Raw genomic sequence first — 20,159 nt, forward strand, 5'->3', positions numbered from 1 at the left:
AATTAAGGAGGAAGAAGTTGGTTTGGGTTGCAGCCTCCTCCCCAGCCTGGACAGGCTGCCTAGAGCTGCTGCAGGGGAGGCGAGAGCCGGTGGCCTCGGAAGCACCACTGGTCTCACATGTGGTAAGTGTGGGTGATGGGACTGCTATGGCTTAGACTAGGAATGACCCCTCTTCATTGCTCAGGCACAAGACGTGACACCCACAAGTCTAGAAGGAGAGGTTTACTTTGGCTCATGATTACAGCCCAGGCAGCTGGCTCCATGGCAGGACAGCGCACACAGACTGGAGGGAGGAGCCAGAGAGGGAGAAGAACCCATCCAGGCCACGCCCTCAGAGACACCTCTTCCACCAGACCCCACCAAACAGCCAGTCAGCTTGAGCCCCATGACCCAGTGACCCCTGAGCTCAGGAGGTCTTGCAGGGACATTGATCTAAACCCGAAGGGTCCCCCAAAAGCTTAGGTGCAGGAGGCAGCGCTCAGAGCCAGGCCTCTGGAAGGCACCTGGGTCAGGAGGCTCTGAATCACGGGGACTGATCCTCGCAGGGACCACAGCTTGGCTTGGGCAGGGATCGCTCCCTCCCTCCCCTTCTCTTCCTCTCTCTTCTCTCTCCTCTTTCTCCCTCTCTCCTTCTCCTTCCCAGGCATGAGGTCAGCAGGCCGGCCTCACCCCAGGCCAGAAATAGCCAAGTGACAGGCTGATGCTGCTGAGACCACTGAAACCTTTCCACTGCAGTGGTGAAGCGTGGGGTACGGTGTGTGGAGGGTAGGGGTTCCCATAGGGGTGTGACACAGATAGCATTCTGGGGGTGAATGCGGTGCCAGTGTGTGGGTGTGTGGTGTGTGGAGAGGGGCAGCTAAGTGAGCGCGTCAGGCGTCGGTGTGTGTGGCCTGTGCAAGAGCGGTGGGCACACAGGTGACGGAGGGCAGAGTGAGTGTACACAGGTCTGCCTGTGGGTGGGTGTGGGAAGAGCTGGTGTGTGCTGAGGGCGGGCGGAGAGGCACGAGGCTCAGAGAGGGCACAGTGCAGGGCTGCATGCTAGGCCTATGCCCGGTGAGCACCTGTGCACCCCACCTTTCCTGCTCTGGGACATCGCCTTCCAGTCCCATTCCCGTTCCTTGGCAAGCACAGCAAGCCGCAGCTGGAAGCCCATGTACTCCAGGAGCCTCTTCCGGGCGAGAAGCGTCTCCCGCTCTGCTGGCAGCAGCACGTGGAAGGGGCAGTGGGCGATCTTCCAGTCCTGTGGTGACCCCGAGGGCATGCAGGGTCACCATGGGGCCCCGGGGCTGCCCCCCACTCCTGCCAAGCCTCACCCCGGCCCACACTGTGCTGTTTCCTTCCTCAGTGACCATGAGGACAAGCTGAGACACTTCAGGTGCCATGGGACATGCCCACCATGGCAGGGCTCTTAGCTTTGCCCAAGAGAAGCCACATTCCCCGTGAGGCCCTGCTCCAGACAAGGCCTAACCTGGAAGAACTTGAAGTAGCCATAGTCCACGACTGTGCCCACTGCCACCTTGTCACCCTGAGTGAGCATCACTGGCTTCAGGATGTCAGCCCCGTGGTTCAGGAGCCGGTCAATCTGAGGGGACAGAACCTGTCAGACAAACAGGGCCACCCAGGGAACCTAAGAGTCACCCTCATCACAAGGCCCACAGCATCCAAGCCCTGCAGACAAAATCAGCAGAAGCAGCCCGAGGACACCACCCAGCTAAGAGCATGGCTGTCGGGAGGGTGTCTGTGGGAGCCATGCTCCAGGTGTGTGGGGCAGTCAGAGATAAACAGGGTGCACAGGGATGAGCAGCAAGAGCCCCAGCCTCACCCTAACAATCCCACACCCTGGGGAGCCCTCCTGGCAGCCCAGTCCCACAGCACCCAGAACAACACCCAGTGCTGGGTCCCTCGGGCTGTCAGCGGTGTGAAGGCGAGGACCAGGGCATAGGCCTCACCACACCTCACCAGTGCTCAGAGAGGCAGTGCATACATGCGAGCGTGCACATGTGGTGTGGGCTGTGCGCACGCGCGTGCATGGGTGTGTGGGGGTGTGTGTGACTTCCACAGCCCTGCCCCAGCAGAGGTTGAGCACTGACTGTATCAAAGCAAATGGCATCAACAGACACCCCTGACAGCACTGACACAAGCAGGCTCCACCCAGCCCAGAGCACAAAGCCTCCCCAGTGAAGTTCACCCCCAGCGGAAGCGATGACCCCAGGGGGAACCCAGGAGCCTGTCCGAGGCAGAACAGAAGGGGCCTGCAGAGCTCAGACAACAGAACTGTCTCCGGGCAGCCCATCCCTCTGCGGGCCCAGTCTGAACCCCTGCATCACAGCGAGCCCCAGGTACCCAGGAGCTTGCTCCACTCTCCCTCTCTGAGCCAGAGCTTCACTCTGATGCAGCTGGAATTCTTCTCCCATGCTGGAGTCCAGAACTTACCTGGAGTCAAGGTGCCCATCCCCTCGGGGGCCTCCCCAGACCCGGACTGGAGACAGAGTCGGGTCAGTGTCCCTTGGCCCACAGTCCTCTCCCTGCCCCACCTGCCCCGCACCTCACCAGGGTGATCTTGTTGTCTGTGCTCCTCTGCTGCTCATAGGCCAGGTCGCAGATGACACACAGGGCACTGCCCAAGCCTCTGGTCAGGGGCAGGTTGGGGTCAGCCCCATAGGACAGGAGCTCCTTCACAATCTGACACAGACAGGCTCCTTAGCAGCGGGCTGTCACCTCCCTCACAGAGGTGTCCCCGGGGCCACCCCCAGCAGCGGCTCCTGGTGCCTCTGAGGGCTGCACTGGGTGGGGGTCACGTGGCCAGCCCCTTAGAGAGGAGCTGGCACTCACCCCGGGCCTGATTCCCACACTTCCTCTGGGCACTGCCCAGGTGCAGTCCAGCCCTAGTAGGGGCTCCTGCATGTGGTCAGGAATCCTCTCTGGCCCTGGCCCCTTCTGTGGATCCTCCCGCATTGAGCTCTTTTATCTTTGTAACACCTATTGCTGCCTGAAGTTGTGTTGCACACTAGTTTATGTCTGACACCCCCAGCTGGAATGGGGGGATCCTTACTAGTAGAGCCTTTGCTCTCTTCAAAGCCCACTGCCTGCAGCGGTGCCTGCCTGCACATAGGTGCTTCACAAGGAACGTTTAAATGAAAGAAGGCTGTGAGTGGATTATGGGTGGTGGAATGATGGGTGAGAGGAACAGGTGGGTGGATAAAGGGACGGGTGTGTGGGTGGGTGGAAGGGTGGCTGGGCAGACGGACATGTGGAGGCAGGAACGACACAGGCCCAGGCACTCACCAGGTCGTTCCCACTGGCGATGGACAGGGACAGTGGGGAGTGGCCACTCCACAGCAAGTTGGGATTTGCCCCGTGGGAGAGAAGGAGATGCACGACATCCCTGGCACACTGGGAGGGAGAAGGCAGAGCACACCAGGTTGGAGCAGCCCTGCTCCCAAGGAACTCCAGTTGGAGGCTAGCATGAATGCCACACCGACACCAGGGCACGGGACTGTTCAGGTGTGGAGCGCATGGGTCTCAGGTAGAGAAAGGCGTCCTCCAAACAGTCCTCACTTCCAGGCAGAAAACAAGAAGGACGCCAATGCGCACAGTGACTCAGAGATTGTTTCCAAAGGACCAGGGTCAGTCAGGACCGCAGCACCTCAGCAGAAGGGCGGACACTGGCAGGTGTGATGGAGGAATGCTCTTCCCTGGGGCCAGGGGCCTTTGAGATGACCGGAGCATGCAAAGGAGCCCACCTGGGCTGACAGGCACCATCCACATGGGGGTCCTGGCCCCGGCCCAGCCCTGGCCCCGGGGAGCCTCTGCTTCCTCCTGCCCCTTCAGGACCACCCATTTTGCCACCTGCATTCTCCCCAGAAGTGCTCATGGGGAGTGGCCCCTCCACCTGCCCACTGCAGGGACTTTTCTCCCAGGGCCACATGGAGCCCTCCACCAAGCTGCCTCCTCTGTGTGGGCAGATGCCGGGAGCCAGAGCACAGACTCCATGCCTGCTTCCTTTCCCACAGCCTCACAGGAGGAAAGCTGTCCTTTCTTTTCATTGCTGAGTGAAGATGTGACGGCCAGACAAATGCAGCCTCCACGCCTTCACAGTTGGCATCTCACATGACTTCTGCACACACATGTACACAGAAACACACATGCATGCATGCATGCACCACCCCCATGCAACACCCCATACCCATGCTCTTGTACACACACACCAGCTCACGCAAGCACAGACATGACATGCACAGCAGGCACCAGCTCCGCCTGGCTGAAGCCGCAGTGGCTTCTCACCTTATGACTGTCCTCCCGCTCACAGGCCACATGCAGGGGCGTCCTGCCGCCCTCCTCTGCTGTGGGTGTGCGCACTGTGTAGTAGATGCTGGGTGGGCCTGGCTCATTGTTGAGTTTCAGGCTTGAGGGCAGCAGGTCCAGCTGTGGGCAGCAGAGCTCACTTGAGCCTCCCCAAGCCGGAGACCGGCCTCTCACCAGCCAGCCAGCCCCTAGCTGACAGCGCACTTCCTCCTACATCATGGGAAGCTCCCGAGTCTGGCCTCTCTGCCTGCTCTTAAGCCACTGATGCCACCCTCTGACCTCTTCTCAAGCCCTCACACACAGACCCAGGCACATGTCCCCAACTCTGTCATGCTCAAGGGGCTGCTCACAGCTCTGTGGGCATGAGAAGAAACGGGCTCAGCCCTGTGTGAGATGCCAGGTATGGCTCATGGACGGTGACAGCTGGATCTTACAAGTTGAGGGGCCAGGAAGTCCCGGCGGTGGAGGCCCTGGAGCTGCCCTTGCAGGTGGCAAGAACGAGGGCTGCCTGTTTCCAAGTGCACAAACGCTATCCTGCCCAGCTCCCTCCCTGGCACCACCTGGCAGCAATGGCACCTGGCACCTGCTGCAGCCTGGGCCTGGGCACTGCCTGCCTCAGTGTCCAGTGAGCACATCTCTTGTGGTCTCCTCCATGACAGGGACCCATGCTAGGGTGCAGCAGGGTCCTGGCCATCACCTGCACTGCCCAGGCAACCCTGGAGCTCAGGGACCCCTTCAGAGAGCCCCATGGGGAAGGACAGGGATGAAGGGGCCACAGGAGGCCAGCTCAGAAGCTGGCAAGGCAGCTGCAAGGCTGGCCAGGGCAACCCCACCCAGTGGGCAGCACGCCCTGGGGATGTGCTGGAAATGATCTAGCTGCAACCGTGGCCTAAAGGGGTGAGATCAGGTCACCTGAAAAATGTCCTATGGGGATCCCCTGCACCAGCAAGGACGCTCACGCTTTGCTAAGCTGCCTGTTCACACAGATCCTTCAGCTGCTGGGTCCCTTCAGCTACCTTTGCCCTTGGTTCCCCACAGACATGCCAGCTAAGCACTCTCAAAAGGTTAGGGCATTTGGTGCCAGGCCCACTGTCTCTGCACTGGGCTCAAGTCATCCCAGGATAGGTGCCACAGGTCCAGAGCACTCAGCCCAGATGGGACGCTCCCTCCTGCCAGCCACAGGCAGCACACCTTGCCTGGTTTATACATGTCATCCTGGTCAGCAGCCTTGGCGTTCACGTCAGTGATGGCATGGAGTAGCAGCTCCGTGATCCTGACACCCTCTTCTCCCGGAAGGGCGGCAGCAATGTGGAGCGGGGTCAGGGCCCCCAGCTGCAGAGGAGGCACAGGTGGGTAAGGTAGGTAGCCCTGAGCCAGGCAGGTGAGGGCTCACGACTCCAGCTAGGGGCTCATGAATCCAGCTAGGGGAAGGCACCACAGGGCATGGTGGCCTGGTCTGAGCTGCGGGAAAGATGCATCCCTCCAGCACCTGTCTGAGGTTCCCATGGCACAGCTCCACAAGGAGCAGGACAGGAGGCCTGCAGGGCAAAAGCAGAAGAATATCCATTCAAGGACACATGGATTGAAAGTTCTCAACACACCATGCAAACCACATGTGCCCAGAGCCACACAGCCAAACACTAGGCCTGAATCAGATTGAGCTGCACCTTCCATTAAGAAAAGCTCCTCCTGGTCCCTGCCAGGCCCTGGCTCAGATGCCACCACATGGCCAGTCATGCAGCTCCTGACCTTCCCATTGCTGCCCACGGCATCCCTCTGACCATCGGCTAGGCCTCTGGAGGACTGTCCCTTATTTCCAGACCCAGGTAATATCGGCTGTGGAAATGTTGGGAACTGCAAGCTACTACACACTTGCCAGCATGCAGGGGGCTGGCAGAGAGGTGCTAAGCTTCTTGTCTCGCTTTTAGGGGTTTTTCTCATTGCATGGAGTAAGTGCATAGCCAGTCTGGGCAACACAGCTCTGTTTCCATCTCTGCCAGCCAGAAATCTGACACATGGAGCATTGTCAGACAAACATGACCTTTGCAGACACACCATATTCACTTTGCCAGTTCAGGGGTCCACAAGGTTAGCCCTTGGCAAGCCTTTGGAATCGCTGGCCATTCCACACAAATGGGAAGGAGCTCCCACCCCGCTGCCACCAAGGTCACTGGCCTGCTCTCCAAGAGCCTCAACAAGGCACTGCAGGAGAAGCGGCCATGAGACAACAAGAGCTTGGACTGAAACCCCCAAAGAGTGGCTGAGGTAACTATTACAGTTTGTCTGGATGTTCCCTAAAGCCTCATACTCTCCCTGGTGGGGCTTTTCAGAGGTGGCTGGATCTAGGGTATGTGACACTGAGATTAAGGGTGTATGATAACTAAATGTGTTTAGCATAGTTCTGGGTGTGGATAATGGAAGCCCCACTGTGGGTATGGGTGGCATTAACCAACAGGCTTATATCCTGGGTGGAATATAAGGGAGAGAGGGAAGGCAGGCTTGCTACTGCTGCTGCTCACTGCCTTCTGCCTGCCATGCCATGGACTGTTTCCCCTCTATGATGCCCCTCTGCCATGCCACCCTGCCTTGGAGCCAGCCAACTATGGACTGAAACCTCTACAAACCTTTCCACTTTTAATTTGTGGGTGTCAGGTATTTTGTCTCAGAATTGAGGAACATAATTAAGACAGTAAAACCCTCTTCCCTTTACAGGTTAGTTGTGTTTACTAATGTGAAGATAAAACAATGAACTCAACCTTGCTACCAAAAGAAAAAAAATACAAAATTAAGCCAGGGTGAGGTGCCATTTCCACCCACAGGAGGGCATGGGCTATGAGGGGCAGTGGACACCTCCCTTGCTGGTTGAGTAATAGACACAGCTAATTCAGTCCCCGCAGCTAATTCAGATAGACTCAGCCTGCGAGACCACAAGGAGAACTTGTTCTTCTAGTACCGCCAAGTGCCACAGAGATCTCAGTTTATTTATTCATGGCAATTTTATTTCAGCAAAAATGCAGGCAAGTTCAGATACCCACCTGGAAGGATTAGGTGACGGAATTGTTACTAAGTCCAAAAATATAAAGGGATTTTCTATGCACTGCATGAAAAGTTCTCCAAGACACATGGTTAAATAAAAAAAGAAAGACAGACAGAAAGGGAAACTGAGGCAGGCACGGGCTGTGAGCATGCCTGGGGGAGATGGGTGCAGCAATAGAGCAATGTTCACTGTGGGGGGGGGCACACTGCACCTGAACACAGCTGCTTCTGGAGCCTAGTCCTGGGGGACAAAAAGGACCCCGGCCAGGCTAGAGGTGCCACTGCCCCAGGGCAGTGCAAGAGTGAAAGGTGAGAGCAAGCAAAGTCCAAAGAGCCATGAGTCCGCAAAGAAAGCCCACAGCAACACAGAGCCTTCTTCCCGGGCACTCTCCAGATACAGGTCGATCTTCTCAGGAGAAGAATGCTCTTTGGGGCACACCCACCACAAGGCGGCACTAGCTCCAAACACGGTACCTCTGGGGAGACCATGGTCTACAGGCTGGGCAGGAACAACAGACAGCACGGAGGAGCCACGGCAGTGTCTCCGGAAGGAAGGGTAAGTCAGATACACAAAGTTCCCTTTAAAATAGGAAATCTGCAGTTTTTCTCGGCTAAGGGTGTTTGGCTGCACCTGCCAGGCCAAAGCCAGAACCTCCGGGCTGAGTGTTTTGCTAAGCAGTGCCTGTCTCTCCGCCTACGAGGTGATGCCTTTGCTCCCCGTGTACCTGGGCCTACTTCAAGTTCCTCAGTCACCAACACCTTCCCACCAGCAGGCCCCAAAGGCAGACACCTACCTGGGGTGGGTACCGGATATCAGTCCTGGCCCCACTCTCCAGCAGCAGCCGTACCCCGTCCACATCCCCGGCCTTCACAGCGAAGAACAGGGCCCGCATGGGCACACAGCACAGGTTGGGGTCTGCGCCTCGGTGCAGAAGCAGCTTGATGGTCAGCCACCGGCATCTGTGTCTGTGGGGCCCAGCAGGAGGGACACTATCACGGATGGCAGGCAAGACGCCCGCACAGTGCTTCCTGGGTGGAGGGCTGACCAGGAAGACCGCTGGCCACATGAACACCTGGACTTCACACTCACAGCCCTCCCTGGATACATCCAGGTCACCCCTTCCGGGGGCCCTGGTTCCCGCCCTGGGAAAAGCAACAATACAGCAGGCATCAGCCAGTCCCTGCTGGGCTCCAGTGGGTCACTCAGCCTCCCTGAGGTCTCCTGTGAGCAGGGTGCAGGGCTGCAGAGCCCCTCACCATGGGACAGCTATCGGACAGTGGGAGCAGCACCCTGCCCTGTGTCACCGCAGACCCCTGGAGACATCACTGGGGTGCTGCAGGACAGCAAAGTACACCCACATGATCAGCGCTGCCCAACTGACCCTCCACCCTGACGGCTGGCGCGCAACAGCTTACTCAACCATGGACCGCGCCAGGCTCCTCACAGTCCCCTTGTCCGGGGCAGCGGGGACCTGCAGTGTGCTGTAGGCCTGGGCACTCTTCTCCAGCATGTCCCTCGACAGCTCGATGGAGTAGTTGTGCACACACAGGTTGGACTCGAAGTGCGCCTCACTGCATGGGGAGGACATGTCCAGGCCTCCTGCCAAGCCCTCTGGCCCTCTCTCCCTGCTCCTGATGGCGCGCTGACACGAGGGCGAGCTGGATTCTGAAGACTGCAGAGAGCCCGGGCCTGAGCCCTTCTCCTGGCTGCCCGCGGTGTGTGATGGCAGCCTCTGCTCCCCGCTGCCCAGGGCAAGTGTGGCCACCTCGTAGGTGGACTCCACGTTCGTCTCCACACATGAAGGCAACAGTTTGGGAATGAGGAGGGGCTTCAGGTTTTCCTTCAAAAAGAATCAAAATCATGTCACCATCAGGAAGAAGCCAAAGAAGCTCACTCACAACCGCCTTCAGCAAGCCCTGGTGCCAGCCCCAGCTCCAGTCAGGAGGCAGGTATGGCCTTGGGAGGGAGTGCTCTCGCCCTCAGAGAGCAAGGAGACATCTATGCAGCCACCACCAGACCTGAGGCCGAGCCGGTCACAGCCCCCACTCCGGAAACAGCCTGTCCAGGATCAGCGGCACTGCCTGTGCAACCAGGGGCCAAATGTGTTCTTTTTATTATAATACTGACTAGGAGCAGACAGGATCTTATTTTGGATACTTTAAACTAAATAAAATACATCGTTACAGTTATATTCAGTTGATTTTCTTCTGTAATGTGACCACTCAAAAAGGGCAAATCATGCACCAGGCTCATGCTGTGGTCAGCACCCACCATATCCCTTCAAGTGCTCTGTGAGCCACATTCCCAGCACTCAGTCCCCCATGAACTGCAGTATTGTCCACAAGCTTCTGGAAAGTGCACGTTCAGGGGCCCTGCCTTGGAAGGGTCCTGCACGCAGCCCCTTCTGTCACACCGAGGGAGGGACAGGTCTCAGGCCCCAAGGCGCTGTGCTGGTAGCTTGTGAGGGGCAGAGCCATTCAGAATGTCTTGGGCAGTACCCAGGCTCTGTTCTGACCCCTCCCCACCACCCTATATGAGTCTGGTCCACCTAGGAGGGCGGGTGGCTGGTGGCCAGTGGGGGCTGACCTGGGGCACAGTCCTCTCGGCAATGTTGGGCTTGAAGGACTTGCTGGGGTAATAGAGGAGGAAGCACATGTTGAGTGGTGTGAGGCCCTCATCCGTGAGCTTGTTCACATTGGCCCCGTGGTCCAGGAGAAGGTTGACAACGTCATTGTGACAATGCACCTAGAGGGAGACAGGCCAGACTCAGGACAGCAAGGGCTGAGGGGTCGCCTGGTGCTCCTGCTGCCCCTCATGTGGGCACGTTTGGAGGAGCAAGAGTGCAACAAAGCATGGAGAGGAGACACGCCCAGCTCTTCTCGTCTGACTTTCTGTGTCATTCTGAGGTGACTGGGCCTATGCTCAGGAGGGAAAGGCAGAAGTGCACCTAGACCTGCATGCACCTCTGCTTTGTTCCTGCAGAGGGGAGGGGAGAACTCCGCTGTGAATGCACCCCAGTGGGGACCCTCATGGCTCAGCATTCCTCGGCACTCACCAGCTGGGATGGGGACTTACAGCAGCTGCAGCAAGCACAGTGTAGCCCTTTGCATCGGCAACATCAGCATAGGCCAGATTGTCCTTCAGAATCCCATAAATCCAGTCATGGTCCCCTTCCTCCGCCTTCAAGATCATCTCCTGGGAAAACTGTTCCTTGGGCCCAATGCATGCAAAGCCACTGCGGTCTCCCTCCAAGATGGCACCCATATTCCAACTGGTGTGAGCTTTCTTGTTCCTGGCAACACAGCAGGCCTCAGTGCCGGTAGACCAGGCTCTGGTCGGCCCAACATCTTCCATGGGAAAGGGTCCAGGGAGAGCCCTCCCTAACCCCTTGAGGCCCCAACACAGCCGGAACCCTCTTTGCTCCAACAGTCCACTCTCCTTGGGCATAATGAGCCCTGGCAGCTGCATACCAGCAAGTCACAATCAGGGGACACATCACCTAGAAGTAAAGATGATGGGGCCCAGTGCCTGTCCCAGAAGGAATGTGCTAGCTGCACATGAGCCCCATGCATCTCTGATTCATCTTGGTCACTCTGTGTCTGTTGGGAAACAGGCTCTCAGAGTAGGATTCCTGTGGAGCAGTGGGAAGCTAAGACATGCCTGGGTCCACCACTCAGCACCAAGCACCCACATCCTACCCTGCTCATTTACTTTCCTGTTTGAATAGAGATTTTCCATGATCCATGGCCTAGTCATCAAAGAACACTGAAGCCTCCTGTGTACACAAAACTCCCATTCACAATCAAGAGCCCATAGATCTATGGCAATTTCTGTACCAACAGTTGTCAGTAATTAAAAGTTCAGCTGATGTTTGCAGGGTGAATAGCTGGATGTCTGGAAAGATGATTGGTTACATGGATGAGTGAGTAGGTGCATGGGTGTGTGGATGGCTAGAATGATGGTTACAAGGATGGGTAATGGATGAAATGTTGGTTGGATGGATAGATGAACAGCAGAATGGATGAATGCTTGGATGGAATGATGGTTTCATGGATGGATGGTCACACGGACTGTCGGATGGATGGCTGCATCGATGGATGGACGGGTGGGTAGTTGAATGGATGAATGGTGAGACTAATGGAATGATGGTTTTATGGATACATGCGTGATTTGATGGATGGATGATGGAATGATGGTTCTCTGCATAAATGGAAAGACGGTTGCTGGGATAGATGAAAAAGTAACAATTTATGGCCATAAAATATATATTCTTAAACAGTTTAGTGATATCTAAGGGCAAGGCTTAGAAAAAGAATTAAGAATTTCTTGAATATTTTAACTTATGGAGAGGGGACCAAGAGATGGAGGGACAGGGGCTAGAGGGGAGAAAAAATGGATATTTTAAAATTAAGCTGCATTACACTCATGTACTAACTCCCTACATGAATGTAATCATTATGTACTGCAAACATGTACTAGTAAAAATTTTAAAGAAAGAACAAACAAACAAAACTCCCTTAAGTGAGTGCAGATTTTCCTGGTGCTGTGGATTGGGGTGGCATGGAATCACCGAAGGCCCACAGAGCATCTCGGTGTTTTGCCGCTGTTCTTGGGAAGCCTGCACACCCCACCCATATTTATTACTTTGCTCCTGGCCAGATCCCACTACCTCTGCTGATAGTAACATCTCTCTGGGTTGACCCTGATCAAGGACTTGACCCATGGAACACCTAATCATGGACACAACCCCAGGCTCAGCATGACCAGCTCAGACTTCTGGAAGAGGAAATGCACGGCCCAAAAGCCAGTATCGGCCCTCAGGTCTGTGACTCTGGAGTTTATCCTCCCGGGGTCCACACCAGCTTTGGGACTACTGCGGCTCACTCCCCAACAACCTCCCAACCACATCTCTCCTAAAGAGGGGACGAGTGGGGTTGTGGGATGCAGACAGCCAGCCCCTCACACTCAAGGAGCCCTTCCCGCTCACAAATATGTGGGACCTGCTCTCCCTCTGCTCCTGGACTGTGTGTCACTGAATGAGAGCTTAACATTCGTGTCTACCTGATGACAGTGCTGAGAGCCACTGGGCCTCAGTGGCATTCTGGCACTAAAGGACCCCAGGAAGCCACCTGAAGGGGACACCTGCCTACCAAGGGACAAGAGATGGAGGAGAAATACCAGCTTGATCACCTGAACCTGTAAGCCTGCTTCTGGATTTTGACCAATAAAGGAGTTTCATTCCTTATAAACCAGGGTTCTCCCTCGTCAACACATGGCGGGAGGTCATCCATAAAGATCTGGGCGTCCAGCTCTCTCCGGAAGGAGGCTGTCATGGGTAGGTGGCAGTGGTCAGTGGAGTAGACCTGCAATTCTGGGGGCAATGTCAGGTTATCCTTCAGGAGAAACCGCTTGTACTCATAGAAGAAGGGGTCTTGGCCCTCGGGTGGGCCCCACTCCACTCTCTCCTCATCTGAGAGGCTGATCCTCTCCTGAGAGCATGTGAGGAAGGCCGAGAACTCTGGGTAGCTGAGCACCGAGAAGCTGCAGGCGGTCTTCGTGGCCAGTTTGACGAGATGCTCACGGAACCACAGCCCCACGTCCTGGCTGCCATCGGGGTAGGTCTCGATGCCCGGCCCAAATCGTATGTCTGCTTTATACAGGCCCTGCAGGGGAAAGCGATGGGCCACAAGAGAGGCTCAGCAGAGCCGAATATCAGAAGAAAGTCACCATTCAGAATCCTGCTCATTCCTTCAACACACGCTTAAGAGGGCAGGGTGTGCCAGGCTCTGGCCTCCACAGGTCAGTTTATTCATACCACGGGGTGTGGCAGTGGGGAGGGCTGCTGTGGCGAAAGCAGGAGAGCACAGGGCAAGTGAGGACAGGAAGAGTGAAGGAGAGTGGAGACACCCTGGGAGGTATACTTTCTAGGGCCTCTTAGCCACAGTGCCAGCCTCCAGCAGACACTTTCAGGGACAGCTGCTAAGCTTAGGGGAGGAAGAGAGGAGCAGATGCTGGCTTCCTTGACAATTTCTGGGCTCCATCACGTGAAGCAGACCTCCCCACCTTTCTCCTTCTTTCTCTCCCTCTCTGCCTCCCTGATCTCTCTCTTCTCTCCATACTGCCACCTCACTGGGTGGGCCTGCTCTCCAGAGGAGCCAGGCAGGGACAGCAGGGCATTTTCAGAAAACCCTGTGAGGGGCTGAGGCTGGGGCAGAAGGGAAGTGGGCATGGGAAGGAGACAAAAGAAATGAGGGAAGCTCACCCTTCCTTTCCCTGACAGCCATGACGGCCATGACCTGACTGGCTGCTTCCTCAAGGGTGGCCTGTGGCTGTGAGCCTAGGGCCTGCCTCCCGGCCCTGGGTGACTACTGCAGCGGCCCCTTCCAGGCCCTACCTCCAGGCCACACCACCCTCCCCACCCTAGGAAACTGCTTCTGACAGGGCAAAGGTCAGGGAGGGACCAGGGCCTGCTGCTTATGCCCCCAAATCCCTAAACCCCAAGGGGCCGAGATCAATACGGTCTGAAGACCCCTCAAACGTGAGGCATAAGCACATGGGTGCACCTTGAGACCATGATGTTCAGTGAAATAATCAAGTACACAAGTTTAAATATCTAATGATTCTCTTACATGAGAAGTCAAAAGTATAAACTAATGGAAAAACTAAGTAAAAGACAGATCACAGGAAGCAGGGAGATAGACCTTTTGCAAAAGGGAAGGGGACCAAGAGATGGGGGCATTAAGAAGGTTATGTGTGCGCACCAACTCCACACGAGGAGCATGATCGCTATGCATTTCCAACATGTACTAAGAAAATGTCTTTTAAAAGATTTCTGAGAAGTGGCAGCCTCACCATTGTGTGGGAAAGTAGAGAGGTCATCAAGCAGGACCCTCTCTGGAAGTACCACTGAGATGTTGCCATGACAATGAAGGTGTCCCAGGCCCTCCACCACGGCCCTGGAGATGTCTGCCTCGGCCACAGCAGACTTGAGATAGACAACCTCGGACGACTGCATCCTACCCACCACACATCCTCGAAGTGAACACAACCACACGTGTGCCCAGCCCGACTCTACCCCAGCAGCTCTGCCCACAGCCCTCTATCAGGAGCAGGGGCTCCCTCCAGCTCACCACCCTGCCATGCTCAGGTGGTCCTTACCTTCGGTAGCATGGGCACAGCACATCCCAGTAAAATGAGCCGCTAACCCTAGAGGCTGCCATCCCTGAAGAGTTCCAGAGATGGTAGCCACCAGCAGACATCACCAGAGATGGAAGGTGGCTGACAGAGAGGCAGCAGCCCTGCTGGGAGATCTGCAGAAAGCTGTGGAAGGGGCTGTGGGCTTAGTGGCTGAGAGATGTTAGGATGGCTACAGCTGCCAGAGACTGGGGCACTGGGAGGCTGAGAGCCAGCGGCCTCAAAGCCTGGAGATGCACACATGAAGGCAGGGGTCCCTAACCCAGGGCACAGACCAGCACCAGCCCACAGCCCATCAGGAACCAGACCCAGTGGGAGGCAAGTGAGTGGAACTTCCTGTGTGTTTCCAGCCCTTCCCCGTGGCTCACTTTATGGCCTGAACTCTGCCTCCTTTAGATCAGAGGGCATTAGACTCTCACAGGAGTGAGGACCCTACTGCGACCTAAACTCGTGAGGGATCTAGAATCTCATACCTGATGATCTGAGCTGGAGCTGAGCCTGTGACGCCAGCCCTGAGGAAGGGCTGCAAATACAGACTAACACGAGCACAGTGGTTTGACTGTGCAGAGACTAGAACGAACCCACTGCTTGCAGGCTCTATCAGAACCCTGTCGGTGGATGAGAAGTGACAGGCAGGCTGTGTGTGGTGGCAGGCTTTGGTGCTGAGTGGCTGTGCTTCACTCATACAGCTGCACCTGGTGGAGGCTTGAGGTCAGACTGCTATACTTATGTTAGTCCGCGGATGGCCTAACCATTATTCCATTTACCATTTCCATCCACCCCTCTCTCTCTCACCATGCACTTGGCTCAGTTCTGGTTTATGTAAGCCCACAGCTAACCCTGGCCAAAATGAGTGAAAAACAAATGTCACTGGAGAGCTTCTTGGAAAAGGGAAAAGACCCAATGATGAGTCAGCAGAGACTCTAAGATGCCAACAAAAGAAAGCTGCATTTAAAAGAAAATACCTAGAGTCCTACTTAAATTATGGTTTCACTGCAACAGGTGATTCACACTCTCCAAGCCTGCTTTGAATAACATGTGGTGCCCAGATAGCCAGTGAACCCATGAAACTTTCAACACTGATTCACCTCATTTACTGTGTGATTTCCTATCGACACAGATTCACAAAGACAGATAATACAAAGCCACTTGTTGAGGAATGACAGACATCTCATCCACTGCCCAGGTGTGCTGGGATAGTGGAACAGGTAGCTGAGAGAAGTAAATACCCAGAGATGGCTTGTGAGAGGTAAGGTTTACTAAGATATTAGAAAAGAAGAGAGCTAGCTGAGACTTCCTAGCAGAATAGGATAGAGTCCAGGAGAGCTGCCAGAGGCCCAGGGTGGTGGGCTGGACAGGGAGACACCAATGTCCAGAGGGAGCAGCCCAGACGAGAAGTGGCCAGAAAGAGCGCTAAGTTTAGGGGGTGCAGGGGAGTTGGGGGAACCGGCTAGGCTGCCGCACTCCACAGTGCTCTGTTCTATCTTCTGCTACCACAGGGAGGGTTTACAGAGCAAATGACACCACAGCAACCTCGTGAGCTCCCTCAGTTCCCTGTGTGACCAGCAACCCGGGGAGCAGCGGACTTGGCACTCCAGCAAAAAGGGAGTTTCTACAGACAGCACCAAGGCACCCAGTCCCCAGCACAGTGAGACTAATAACAGAATAACGCTCATCTGGACACTCTGGTCCCTCTCTGCTTAAAATGTCCCTTGACTTGGCAAGAGTCTTGGGAAGGTAAAAGGGCATTTCAGGGACAAGGTGCCAAATGCCCTAGTTTTTCTCAGGGACAAGTCAACATATTTAATCTATGCACTCATTGAATTAGGGACATCATGATCCCATGAAACCATCACCAGCGGCAAGGCTCTGAGCATGTCCTCCCTTCCCAAAGCTTCCTCCAGCACCTGAGATCTTTAACAGACCCCAGGAGTAGCACATAACTCAGAGGGGAGAAAACAGAGTTAAAACAGTCAGAGATTCTTGAATGCTCCCGAAGGAAAGCAAAGGTATGAATTAATAATAGATGCCAGCCAGGTACAGCAGGGTATGCCTGTGATCCCAACTACTTGGGAGGCTGAGGTAGGATGATCTCAAGTTCAAGGCCAGCCTGAGAATATTAGCAAAACCCTGTCTCAAAAAAAATTTTTTTAATGATTTAAATAAAGTTAACTTTTTAGAAAAAAAAATGGTTATTTCTGTAATACCATGGTTATAGGACTGTGAAGAGACAACATATCTCCTTTACTCATGCCTTTAAAGAAAAAAAAGCCTTCTGCACAAAGGTAAAAGATCTTGTTAATCTCGTAGTAATATACAACAGTTCAGCAAACTTTCTTCAAGAGCTAGATTGTAACTATTTTACATTTTACAGGACACCTGTGGTCTGTCATGCATTTTTCCTTTCTTTTTTCCTGCAGTACTAGGGATTGAACCCAGGGCCTTCCCACGAAGCTATATCCCCAGTCCTTTAAATTCTGAGACAGGGGGGCTCTCTAAGTCATGAAGTTTCCCAGGCTGGGGTCAAACAAGTGATGCTCCCGTTTCTTTTATAACCTTTAAAAAATGTAAAACTGTTTTAATTTGTACCACCCTGGGGTTCGTCTGCTGAGCCCTAAGTTAAGGAACAGGTGACTGACCTCTGACCCCATCCCTCCCACCCACTGGATAATCCTCTGAGCACCTGCAGGTCCTGTCCTGAGCAGCTCTGCATCAGTGTTTTCTCCAAGGGTACAAGTTTCTTCCTTTTCTCTAAATCAGAAACTATCGGTCTTGATAGTCACAATTTAGGGCACATCGGCATTAAAATCTACCAGCACTCAAGGAGATTCATGATTATAAAAAATTAATGTAGCTAATAATGACAACTTTGCACTCAATACTCTTCTTAAAGGCAGTGCCCAGATGAGGAAAATACGTAACTATCTCGATTGAAAAATACTTTTTTTTCCTGTAAATGGAAACTTTCTTTAAAAAGTCTGATTACAACTTTCCCTTCACAAACAGTCTGTCCTCTTCCTAGTTTGCTGCCCTGTAGTGGACTCCGGGTTCAGCCAGGAAACCTACCAGTGGGGTGACACCACCTCCAGAGCCCCTGCCCCGGCCACACCCCACCGGGCAGGGCGTGGTTCCGCTCCGTTTAACAGCTGCCAGAGAAGCCTGGGACTCAGGTCTCCAGCCATCCTTGGTGGAGAACGCGGATGGAACAGGACCAACAATCACGCACCTTTCTGACCCCAGGGATAGGTTTCCCCTGCGGCAGGTAAAGTAGAGGACACCTTCCCGAGGGTCGCCCCGTCCCCCCACACATCCGTCACTCTTGGCCTGGCGCCAAGGCAGAGAGCAAGCCCCGGCTCCCTCGGTCCCCATGTGTCCTCCTCTCCCTTCCTTGCGTCCCTGCTTGGCCAGTCTCCCTCTCCCTCTGCTGCCTGTCCTACTTCTTCCTCCTCAGAACACAGATCCGTCAGAACTGGCCCAAGGTCCTCCCTCTCCTCAGCTTCCAGCTTCTCCTCATCCCGGCGCCCAGCAGGGCAGCTTCCCTCTGCATGGCTCCTCCACACCGTAAGGCTATCCCAGCTTCATCCCACAGTGCCTGCTGCTCAGGCAGGTGGGAGGGCCTGGACCATCTTCTTGCTCTACTTTGGGGACAACATTCCAAGTTCCGGTCCACAATCTCTCTGCAGGTGGTGAGGAGGGAATCTTCCTCCAGGGGAGCACAGCCAAGCACGCCAGCAGGCAGCCCCCCCCCCCCGCTTGCAGGACCAAGGAGGCAGGCTCCCCACACATTGCTTGGTGCTGCTCAGTGCATTAGCAAAACTCTGTCTCAGAATTGAGAAAGTACATATTTTAAAGGGTTGGGATGTGGCGCAACTGTAGAACATTTGTATAGTGAGTGCGAGACCCTGGATTCCATCTCCACCCCTGCCAAAAAATAACTAATTAAGAGTAGAATTAAAAAGTCAAAATTCACGCTGTAATTTTCACTGTAGTGCTAAAAGAAGAGAAAAAGAACGTAAAATTCTCAAAGTGACAATCTGAAAATAAAATGTATTTTTATAAAACTATATCAACTGACATGAAGGCAAGACAAATATTAAACAAGTAAAACAAAAAGTGCAGAAGTTAGTAGACTGAATCTCAAATCTTTTACTATTACTATTAAATGTACCTGGTGTAAATCAAGAGTTTTCCAATAGAAATTCATGGGCCACGCACCTGGGGTAACTAATTTTCAAATCATATCATTTCAACGAACACTTCATATTCAAAATTCTTGAGATATTTTGCATTCCTTTTTCCTCAACATATCTTCAGGATTTGGTATGTTCTGAATTTTCAGCATACCTGCTTTCCAGTTTTAGTTACTTTTCTTGTTGCTCAAACAAAATTAAAGGAGAGGTTGATTTAGCTCACAGTTTGTAGAGGTTTCAGTCCATAGTCTGCTGGCTCCAGGGCAGGGTGGCATGGCAGAGGAGAAACAGTTCATGGCAGGCCAAAGGCAGGAAGCAGGAGGCATCCAGCTACAAGCAACACCATCAGCTTCTTTCTGTCTCTTTATACTCTTTCTAGGCTACCTGCCCTTAGGGCATATAGAACTCACACCCAGAACTGTGTCAAACCAATCAGAGGACTGACTAGTAGTCACACACCCTTAATCCCAGCTTCACACAGTGCAGATCCAGACAACTCTGAAAAGCCCTACCTGTGACCATAGGAGGCTTTGGGGGACATCTAGACACAACAATGACCACCCCCCAATTTGGACCTGCCACATCTCAAGGGTTCAGGAGATACCTGTCATTGCTGGCCATGATGTGAGATGGTGCAAGTCCAGGTGTTCAACAGCAACTAGTGGACTAGAGTTAAACACAAACATACAACTTTTTTTTTTTTTTTTTTTTTTTTTTTGTATCAGGGATGGAATTCAGGACCCTGAGCTTATAAGGCAGGCAGTGGCACCACTGAGCTAAATCCCCAGCCCAGACATACATTCTTAAAAAGAAAGAGAAAGAATATTTAAAACATAGTAAAACAGAAAGGTTGTAAGAAAAACTGTAAAGAAAGACACATCGTAGAAAAATAACCCCAAAAATTGATACAGCCTTATTAATATGTAAAAGTTAGACTTTAGTTGGGCATGGGAGCACATGCCTGTAATCCCAGCAGTTGGAAGACTGAGGCTGGAGGATCATTGGGAGTTCAAGGCCAGCCTGGACTACACAGTGAGTTTAAGGTGAGCCTGAACAGCATAGCAAGACCTTGTCTCAAAACAACAGAGGGGGCCAGGGATTTAGCTCAGTGGTTCCACCACCTGCCTCACAAGCACAAGGTCCAGAGTTCAATGCCCAGTACAAAAAAATAAAAAACAGAGCTGGGTATGGTGGCACTTGCCTATAATCCCAGCACTAGGGAGGCTGAGGAAGGAGGATCACTGAGAATTTGAGGCCAGCCTGGATTATATAGAGAGTTCTGAACCAGCCTGAACTACAAAGTGAGACTTTGTCTCCAAAAAAACAAAAAACAAAAAACAAAAACAACAACAACAACAACCAAAGTTAGACTCTGCATCATAAAATATTCTAAGAAAAAAAAATTTTTTTTTTTTTTTTTTTTTTTCAGGGAT

General features: G+C 53.7%; 1 protein-coding gene across 15 annotated transcripts in view; it reads right to left on the minus strand.

Moving 5' to 3' along the window:
• The window catches only part of Ankmy1 (ankyrin repeat and MYND domain containing 1), a 33,583-nt gene that overhangs the window by 4,512 nt on the left and 8,912 nt on the right, over positions 1–20,159 (minus strand). For 11 of the 15 annotated variants that reach the window (XM_010606604.3, XM_010606600.3, XM_010606599.3 and 8 more), the window contains 11 exons: positions 12,533–13,005; positions 10,418–10,634; positions 9,929–10,087; positions 8,758–9,182; positions 8,136–8,307; positions 5,497–5,637; positions 4,285–4,425; positions 3,286–3,393; positions 2,551–2,682; positions 1,469–1,582; positions 1,075–1,240 (listed from right to left, as the gene is read on the minus strand). In XM_010606604.3, the coding sequence (XP_010604906.1) occupies positions 1,075–1,240; positions 1,469–1,582; positions 2,551–2,682; positions 3,286–3,393; positions 4,285–4,425; positions 5,497–5,637; positions 8,136–8,307; positions 8,758–9,182; positions 9,929–10,087; positions 10,418–10,634; positions 12,533–13,005 (2,248 nt within the window). Of the gene's footprint in view, positions 1–1,074; positions 1,241–1,468; positions 1,583–2,545; positions 2,683–3,285; positions 3,394–4,284; positions 4,426–5,496; positions 5,638–8,135; positions 8,308–8,757; positions 9,183–9,928; positions 10,088–10,417; positions 10,635–12,532; positions 13,006–20,159 lie in introns of those variants that run through there. The other 4 variants (XM_010606603.3, XM_010606602.3, XM_033764737.1 and 1 more) reach the window with 4 other exon arrangements.

Source organism: Fukomys damarensis, unplaced genomic scaffold (assembly GCF_012274545.1).
Source record: "Fukomys damarensis isolate Sample0158 unplaced genomic scaffold, DMR_v1.0_HiC HiC_scaffold_16, whole genome shotgun sequence".
Lineage (NCBI taxonomy): Eukaryota > Metazoa > Chordata > Mammalia > Rodentia > Bathyergidae > Fukomys > Fukomys damarensis.